Raw genomic sequence first — 10,367 nt, forward strand, 5'->3', positions numbered from 1 at the left:
GTCAACAAACTTCGCACTCGAGTAATCAATTCGGAGAATATTGTGAAAAATTTACAAGCTTCAGCAACATCACCAGCACCAACAGTACCATTAGTTACAGCACCAGTGCCATTAACAATCCATGCCTCAACGTCTCATTATGTACCTCGAGCATAATCATCAATTTGCGAATCGTTCTACATCATTTATCTTCGTTCGACATGGCGATTATGTAATCTCTAATGATTTAGAGATTATATATTCTTGCTCTAACGGTAAATCAAATGAGTTTAATATCATTTTGACTCATTAAATACATGATTACATCTGAAGAAAATATATATGTATATATATTTTTTCATAAAGATTGTAATTAAAAATTCTTGAGTACAAACTGTTAATGGTGAAAATATTTTAACGGGTAGGTAATACCCGAGGAATATTTAGATTTCACATTAATAAGTACACTGTACATTCTTCGAATCTGATTCAACAGTCATTCACTATCCTACTTACATCCACAGATATATGTATCCGTTCATTGCAGAATAACCATTTTCATTCAATTTCATATTTGGATTTTGACCTATCAGAATCTAACAAGTGGCATAATGAAGAAAACATTTGACAAAATAAAATTTGTTAGAAACAAACAAATTAACTATGAGAAATTTTGTTAAGAATCCACGCTAACTGTTCCTAGCTAACTGTTCCTAGCTAACTGATTACATTTTATTTATCGCAATTTATTTATCACAATTTATATTCTCGCAATCTTATTTATCGTCATTTAATTTCTGTTATTTACTTTACGCACTTTATTTATCGTCATTTAAATTCTGTTATTTATTTTACGCACTTTAAATATCGGGACACGTATACAAGGTTTTAACATATCATATCGACGCATCTATATATATTATTTGGAATAACCATAGACACTCTATATGTAGTAATGCAGGAGTTAGCTATACAGGGTTGAGGTTGATTCTATAATAATATATATAGTCTGAGTTGTGATCGAGTCTGAGACATGTATACGGGTCTTTACACAACAGACATATTTTTTAGAAGAAAAATGCACAATGCATCTTTCCTAAGTATTAAATACACTTTGAATCGAAAATCGTCGTTCTTATAAAAACATGAAGGCACTTTTCCTTCACTGTAACATTGACTATAAAGACCAAATGTAATTTCAGTTGCTTATATCTTTATTTCAAAAAAAAAAAAAAAAAAAATTGTGTTGACCCACCCATTTAGCCACCCTTAAAAAAACAATGAAGATGATATATGGGTCAACAGGGAAAGCATAGTTTCTTTAAGCAATAAATATCAACACAAAAGAACCAAACTAAAATGAAACCATCATTAAACGTTATAACTTAAAACCTATCTATCATGAAAATGAACATAAATAAACCTATCTATACCATAACCAAATACGAAGTACATCATTCAAATCACTTTAAAGCAAACCTATTAATATTTAGAAGACATCTATTACCAAATGATTAAAATGACATTTATATGGACTACATAAAAAAACTTGCTCAAAAGCATTTCATTAAACGTACACTTGTTGAGCACTTCATGAATCACATGTTATCAATCACTAATAATTTACAGAAACGCAATGTAGTCAATATGAACACTCCTTTTTCCCATAATACTTACAAAAACACTAATAGTATATAAGGCAACTTTTATTGTACTACCCAAGTCAGTTTCTTATGAACATTGTGATTACTCAAAGTTTGGAGTAACACAATCAAAATGACATAAAACTTCTTTGTTAATAAATAAATTTCATTTAGACATTTGATATATTAACAATACCTTACCGTTTTGAATAGATTGAACTGAAATACATGTCTTTATTGGGCTTTTCATCCATCTTCTATTTTCAAATTCCACAAAGATATCCACTATCATAATCTGCAATAGCCACTAAGTAAACATACCGAATAAAAATCCAAGTTATTGAAACAATAGAATAGCAAAGATTTTAATTAGATTGTGGGTTATGTGCTTAAGAAAACCTAGAAAATAAAATTTAAATTATCATAAATTTATAGCAGCTGTGATTGTTAGCTTTTCAAAGAGTACAAAATGTGACATATATGTGAGAGTCTTTCAAGGAGCAAACATGTAAAATTTACTCAGACCCAAGTTTAATGAATTTTTATCAACAAATAAAGAGCCTATTGATCTTTCTATTGTTGGGCTTCGCAAGCAAGCATCATGTAGCTCTCTTTCATAATACTCTGCATGAAACAAAGTTTATTTACTAATTAGCCAACACATCCTGCCATTAGAAAATTGATTAGAGTAAGCATCTCATTCTATATCATTTACTCATAACAGATAGTACATGGAACTTACAAACGACCTTTAACGGGTCAAACCATCTTCTTAAGCCCTTCAACCACTCCAACAACCGCTTTGTCAATACCTTTATTTTACGAAATTCGGATAGCACCAGATAAATTATCTTAATGATCAATAAATCCAAATACTCTTATTGCCTGATATAATCATGCAAGCAAAATAAAATCCCTACAAATATCAAGCAAAAAAACCCCAAAAAATTAAACCAAACCACTGACTAAACAAACAAAACGCAAACCCAATTACGGAGTATAAAAGAGTAACAACCTAACAATTTTTAATCCATGTCTAAAAGCTGGATAACAATTTTCTAACAAAATAAGTTGGAAAAGAATTGAAAATCGAAACCTGCATATTAACTCGTGTGTAGTCTTGTTATGCGGCACCATCAGCAGCTTATTCCATTTTAAGTATAAGAGGCGATGGTGCTACAACGACGATGTTGATGGTTTAATCGATTGAAACCTTAACCACTGGCCAAATCAGTGAAAGAATGGTTGAGAAATCCAATGCTTATAACTGGTGTGCAATTTGAAAGAGGCGTGCAATTTGAATTTGGGACAGTGGCGTGCAAACTTTTTTAGGGTTTCAAGAAGAAAAGCTGCACATTTAATTTAATTTGATTTTATTTAAATATTTGATTTTATTTAAATACGGAGTATTATTAAGATTTTTTTAATTTAAAAATTATGGATTAATGATGTCATTCAATAATGGTTAGGAAGTGACATGTGTCCTCATAATTTTTTTAAGGTATGGTTTTTATTATAAAGTGATGTCACTTAAGTGGCATTTCCATAGAATTTAGTAGATTTCAACCGAGTAATTACATGTGGGGTTCGTGAAGCTTAGGCATCACACGAGTGATATCATGATTATTATAATCTAGTATTACTAGTATTATTACAAATCAGATCAAATATTATACTCCGTATAAATTAAATAAAAATAATATTTACATATTGTATAGTCGATGGCTCCGTTATTACAATCTACTATTAGTAGTGATTGAAGTTAAAATGGTTTAAATGGACGAACTCATAATCTGTGTGTTAGTATTCAATATTAATGTTTCTAATAAAGTATTTTTTCATTGTAATTATATTATACATTTGATAAATATTAACAATATCGTTATTGTATACTAATTTATACAATTACCGTGTAACGTACGGATTCATAAAACTTAGTTATACTATATGGTGAATGGGGATGAGAAGTTGATTTTGGACCGTCAAAAAAGAATCAATATGAACAATTAAATTGGTCGAACGGATCAATTATAATAATATTAATTAAATTTACTATAAATATGTAGGTTGATCAACGATATGTTTATATTAGAAGATTCACTCTAAAAACCTTCAACAATGGATTCTCTTTCTTAGTTGTTTTAGTCACAGTAGTATCCCTCGTTATCCTTAAATTACTAAACTACCCCAATTCAAATAAAAACCTACCACCAGGTCCTCGACCATGGCCTCTCATTGGAAACCTTAACCTAATTGGCTCTCTCCCTCACCAATCATTTCACACATTGTCCCAAACCTACGGCAAACTTATGCACCTCAAGTTTGGTTCGAAATCGGTTGTTGTGGTCTCGTCCCCGGACATGGCTAAGCAATTCTTGAGGACCCATGATGCTAATTTTGCTTCTCGGCCATCAACTGCATCCGGAAAGTATACTAGCTATAACTATCACAATATCACATGGGCTCCTTGTGGACCATATTGGATACAAGGGAGGAAAATCTATCTTAACGAGCTTTTTAACTCGAAAAGGCTAGATTCGTTTGAATATATTCGTGTTGAAGAACTTAAATTGTTTCTCTCTAGTTTACATAAGGCGTCGGGGAATCATGTAGTGGTTAAAGACCATGTTGCAAGCATGAATCTAAGTGTGATTTGTAGAATCGTGTTGGGTCGTAATTTCTTTAATAAATCGAAAGACGATTTGGTGACACTTGAAGAGTTTCGGGAGATGTTGGATGAGCGGTTTTTGCTTAATGGGGTGTTGAACGTTGGTGATTGGATCCCATGGATAAAGTTTATGGATTTGCAAGGGTGTGTGAAGAAGATGAAGGTTTTGGGTAAGAGGTTTAGTAGGTTTTATGACCATGTAATCAAAGAGCATATGGTACGAATGAAGGCTGAAGGAGAGGGTTTTGTGCCGAAAGACATGAGTGATTTGTTGTTGAAGTTAGCCGAAGATCCTAATCTTGAGGACAAGCTCGACTATGATGGTGTGAAGGGCCTTACACAGGTATATACAATTTCTTAAATTGTGTCATCTAATCTTCTTTGTATCGTTTCAAAATGTGATGTCCCAAAGGGATCATATATATATATATATATATATATATATATATATATATATATATATATATATATATATATATATATATATATATATATATATATATATATATTCAAATAGAGATTCTTAAATTTTAAGAACCATTTTAACTGTGTTTATGTATTCTTACACATAAGAGAGTGGCACTTAATCGTTGAAGGTTTCGTTATTGAGAAGAAGAGCCCTTTTCAAGTAGTGCTCGATCGATTATGTATTAATCCATATTTGATTGATTGGTATGCATGAGATTATTTGCAAAGAAATTTGTCTAAGCTACTTCGTTTCTTTTTGTCCAAGTTGTTTCTTTTTTGTCTACTTCACTTTCTTGTTTGTTTGTCCATGCTTCCACCTCCAGCTTAAGCACTTCTATCGATCAATTCAGGTTCAAGATTTGAAACGAACCCAGCGAGAGTCGATTACAAAAATTACTAGTTTCAAAGCTCTAGTAGGTGTACTGTTTGACGGGTCCACGCATTGCAATAGATTTTTGAGAAGCGCTAGAAATCGTGGTCAACATTTGACCAGTGCCCAACATTAATTCCAATATCTTGTACAAGTTGCTTGACTTCGGGAGCAAATTCGCATGTAGACAACGCTATCTGTCTTACCGTTGACTCTATGTCTCTATCCAAAGACTTCTTTATAACTTTTCGTGAGTTCAACCTAGCCCCTTAACTAATTGATGCCACTAGGGCTTGGCTTTGTAGAGGAACAGTATAGTACAATCATGGACTCGCCCCCTTGGCATGAGTTGTTGACGTTTTATATTTTTTTCTTGATGTACATATATCAATATCAATTAGATATGAACTAACAAATAATATATGGAACCACCCAGGCTTGCCTGAGTGGCTACCGAGTTGCCCAATGAAGCACACCACCCGGGTTCAATCCTTGGCTCTGCCAAATTGTTCAAAAAGGGAGTGTGACAAGAGGGTGCGCATAATGCTCAATTCACCCGGTACCAGGTCTCGCGCTCGGGGGGCTTGATTACCCGAGGTTTTACTTTCTATGGGGGAGCCAATGTGCTCGTTCATAGGAGGGTTTCCTTGCTTACCCAAACAAAAAAACAAATAATATATGGTAGAGTTTATCAGTTGTAATGGTTCTGGTTTGTCCACTCTCTTTTATATCAACATATCCAATTCATATGTACTAGAAAACTAAACGTTTTTGTTGTTTTGTAGGATCTTCTACTTGGCGGAACTGATACATCGTCAACAACGATGGAATGGGCAATGTCAGAACTTATTAAACAACCCCTTTTGATAAAGAAGGCGAGCGAAGAGCTAGATAGGGTAGTTGGTAGAGAACGATGGGTCCAAGATACCGATTTCCCAAACCTTCATTTCATATATTCAATCTTAAAAGAAATCATGAGACTGCATCCAGTATCCGTCGTTTTAACACCACATCTAGCCCGTGATGATTGCAAAGTGGCCGGATACGATATTGCAAAAGGCACAACAGTTTTCGTCAACACGTGGAGCATGGGGTGGGACTCAAGTGTTTGGGATGACGCCGAGAGGTTTAAACCCGAGAGGTTTTTGGAAAAAGATATCGATATTAAAGGGCAGCATTTCGAGTTGTTGCCGTTTGGGTCGGGCAGGAGGATGTGTCCAGGTTATAGTCTTGGACTGAAGATGATGATGTATTCACTTGGGAATTTGTTGCATGGGTTTAATTGGAAGTTGCCTGAAAACATGAGGATCGAAGATGTAAATATGGAAGAGGTGTACGGATTGACTATACAAAGGAAATTTCCGTTAGTTGTTGTCCCAGAGCCTCGGTTGCCCAATCAAATCTATAACAAAATGAGATAAAATAAGTAATTCGTCAATCTGTTGAGTTGTGGTGCTGTTATTTGTTGGTAATTTTTATTATCGTTTGCCGTTTTGGGTGGTTTATTACTTCTGGTGATCCTATATAATTACTTAAGTGTACAATTTCGTTGTATTTGGATGCTTAATTAGTAATCTCTAAACAAAATGCTAAAGTTTTTTATTTTTTATTATTTTTTTTTAAATGCTAAAGTCTTTGAAGAGCTTATCCTTTTATTCATCTTCATGGCACCAAACACAACTTGGTCACTAAGTTTACAATTTAAAGGATTATGATTTTATTACTTCAGTAACAAATAGATAAATAATCAACTAATTAATTAAAGGCTTCTAAAAAACCTAAATGAATCTACAAGTTGTAAGGTGTACGTTGTCGTGTCTTAAATTGACTTACGATGAAAGTGTTTATCCTATAAATAGTTAACAAGGTCTCTAGTGAACGTTACACCATCCCAAATTCTCTTCCACGTAATAATAAAATATAAAAAGAATGGAATTGCAAAATGGTGAGCAGTCTAAAGAATTGCTTGATTCTCAAGCTCACATATGGAAGCATATTTTTAGCTTTATAAACTCCATGTCACTCAAATGTGTCATTCAGCTTGAAATACCTGATATCATAAATCGCCATGGCACACCAATGTTGCTCTCAGAGTTAACTGAAGCTCTCTCCATCAACCAAGAGAGATCCCAATTCGAATATCGATTGATGCGCATCCTTGTACACTCTGGTTTCTTTGTTGTACAAAGTTTATCATCCGAGCTTGATGGTGACAAAAAGGAAGGCTATTTGCTAGCTTCTGCTTCTCGGTTCCTTCTAAAAGATGAGTCGTTAAGTATTAGGCCATTTTTGTTAGCTGTTTTGGATCCAATATTCATGGATCCATGGCAAAACATGACCAAGTGGTTCCAAAACGACGATCTTAACCAGTTTTATACAACACATGGGAACAACGCTTGGGATCTTGCAGGCCAAGACCCGAATTTTAACCATTTGTTTAACGAAACCATGGCTAGTGATTCAAGGCTCGTTACAAGTGTCCTTCTTAAACAATGTGGGTGTTTTTTTGAGGGGTTAAAGTCAATTGTTGACGTCGGATGTGGTACTGGGACTGTTATCCAATCCATTGCCAAATCGTTTCCTGATATTAGTTGCATTGGTTATGATCTTCCTCATGTTGTTAAAGGTTTGGTAGGAAGTAAGAATTTGAGTTATGTTGGTGGAGACATGATGAAAACTATTCCCAAAGCTGAGGCAGCTTTTCTTAAGTGTTGAATAGTAATATTATAATGTGGATGTGTATTATCGTGAATGAGTCTCCGGTACAGGTAAATAGGCTATATATAGCCACAAACCCTAATATTGAATAATGGGGTAAGCCCGATAAACATAATACATGGACTAGAATAATATAGATAAATAATATAGTCTAACATCCCCCGGCAGTTGGAGCGGGAGTACTCCGGACGCTCAAACTGGATCGAAACTCATCAAACAAAGCGAATGGGAGACCTTTGATGAAGATGTCTGCAAACTGATATCTGGACGGAACATGTAGAACCCGTACCTGTCCCTGAGCAACTAGATCACGAACGAAGTGAATGTCGATCTCAATATGCTTGGTTTGCTAGTGCTGAACTGGATTATTAGATAGGTAGACCGAGCTGACATTATCACAGTATACTAGAGTGGCTGATGTGAGAGGACAATGAAGCTCTCGAAGAAGGTTACGAATCCAACAAGTCTCAGCAACCGCATTGGCAACCCCACGATACTCTGCTTCGGCACTGGAGCGAGAGGGCTTGAATAGTAATATTATAATGTGGATGTGTATTATTGTGAATGAGTCTCCAGTTCATGTAAAGAGGCTATATATAGTTACAAACCCTAATATTAAATAATGGGCTAAGCCCGATAAACATAATACATGGACTAGAATAATATAGATAAATAATACAGTCTAACATTAAGGTACCTACATATATTAATTTGCACGCGTGGTTTATATAACGTACTCGATTTGAACATTCTATATAACTTGATTTAAACGCAATAATTGTGACCATTGTTTGATGATTTCTCTACAATGAAACAGTGGATATTGTACGATTGGAGCGATGAAGATTGCTTTAAAATATTGAAACAAATCAAAGAGGCTATCCCGAGCAAGGAAAATGGAGGAAAACTGATCATCATAGACATGGTGGTGAAGAACGATGAAGAGGGCCATGAGTTACATGAGACTCAGCTTTTCTCCGATATGCTTATGATGGTTCTTACTAAGGGGAAAGAGAGGACCGAGGAAGAGTGGGCAAAGCTCTTCATTGACGCCGGTTTTAGTAACTATACGATAACTCCAATTTCGGGGTTAAGATCTATCATTGAAGTTTATCCGTAGTTCACTTAAACAAATATGAAGTGTGTGTTTTTATGTTGTTTGTTTTCCAGTGTGATCTTACTATATCAATAAACGATGACACTGTTCTTCCATCATGTATTAACCTGAAAATAATGATGTTTGTCCTCTTTCCTATCTCGAACTTTCGCGAAATCGATCTGCTGTTTTCTAATCTGTTGCATAGAGCAAATTGATATTCACCAATATGGTTGCGTATTAATTGACTTCGTCCTATTTTTCTATAACGTTTTTTATACGACGTGGCTTGCCTTGCCTAAGGAGTAAGTGAGCATGATCTAGGCAGACAATTTTGTCGACGATAGCAATCTATTTCAACGCCGCATAAAAAAGAGAGTTGTTTTATGCGCCATAAAAATTTATTCGTGTCTTTGGAATAAACTTCCGAACATAAGCCTTATGCTATGGCATATTACTCTTATATACTAATTGTCACCCCAATTTTGATCGTTTCCCACATTCACACGGCCAAAACGACAACGTTGCCAGTGTTAAACCCTTTTCTCCTTCCATCCTCGTTTCAATCTTCCCCCAAAATAAAACACACACCATGACTCAATCCACATAACAACATGTCGATTTCGCGTTTCTTAATCCGAGTCTCCACGATCCATTCATCGTTAAAACGAAGCTACTTTTTTATTGTTGATAATGGGCTTCTATATTACCTATTACCTATATATTCTAAAAGAAAATGGATGACGTGATGCGGACGTTAACATGACATCATAACAAAATAACTGTTTTTATTTTTTAAGTTAAGCACCAAATTTAAGTTAATTTTTTTCTCTTTTGCTTTATCTACCTTTTAAAAATGCTTTTATTTGTTTTCTTGAATTATGCTTATTTCAAACATTTTTAATAAACTTTTGTCAAGTATATATGTATTATTTTTACTTTTCATTTAACAAAAAGTTGGTACTACTTATTCACGTAATTGTAAACTATTGAAACAATGTTTGAAGAGTTGAGCAAAACTATTTTCCGCAGCAACACACAGATCAATGACTTAATTCTCACTGGTTGACATCTAAAATTTTAGTGGCAACTTTTGTCTACGAAGAAAGCGAGGACCGTCTCATGAGTTTAGATTTTTATGTTTAATACTTTAAAATTGGGTCTTTATGAACGCTAAACTTTTTGACACACATAAACAACTTTTTAATCAAAGAGTTATTTATAAAATAAAAAGTTCTCAACATAACCATAGAGGCATAGAAAAATATTTACTAATCAATAGTTGTCAACTTTTTATACTTGAGCAAATCTTAAAAAAAACTGCTCCTTGCATTTTCGGAAGCATTGATCAACCCTTTAAAATCAATACTCTCCGATATGTTGTTATTAATAGATATGAACATCAATCCATAGGTGTGATTATAT

At 34.2% G+C, this 10,367-nt stretch overlaps 1 protein-coding gene and 1 pseudogene across 1 annotated transcript in view; both read left to right on the top strand.

The window, feature by feature from the left end:
* The window catches only part of LOC139842894 (dimethylnonatriene synthase-like), an 87,767-nt gene extending 81,218 nt beyond the window's left edge, over positions 1 to 6,549 (top strand). The window contains exons 4-5 of the mRNA XM_071832995.1: positions 3,689 to 4,633; positions 5,914 to 6,549. Coding sequence (XP_071689096.1) covers positions 3,689 to 4,633; positions 5,914 to 6,549 — 1,581 coding nt within the window. The remainder of the gene's footprint in view (positions 1 to 3,688; positions 4,634 to 5,913) is intronic.
* A 508-nt stretch (positions 6,550 to 7,057) lies between these two features.
* Positions 7,058 to 8,966, top strand: LOC139878114 (trans-resveratrol di-O-methyltransferase-like; annotated as a pseudogene).
* Positions 8,967 to 10,367: the final 1,401 nt, after the last annotated feature.

The sequence above is a fragment of the Rutidosis leptorrhynchoides genome, chromosome 1 (genome assembly GCF_046630445.1).
Source record: "Rutidosis leptorrhynchoides isolate AG116_Rl617_1_P2 chromosome 1, CSIRO_AGI_Rlap_v1, whole genome shotgun sequence".
Classification (NCBI taxonomy): Eukaryota; Viridiplantae; Streptophyta; class Magnoliopsida; order Asterales; family Asteraceae; genus Rutidosis; species Rutidosis leptorrhynchoides.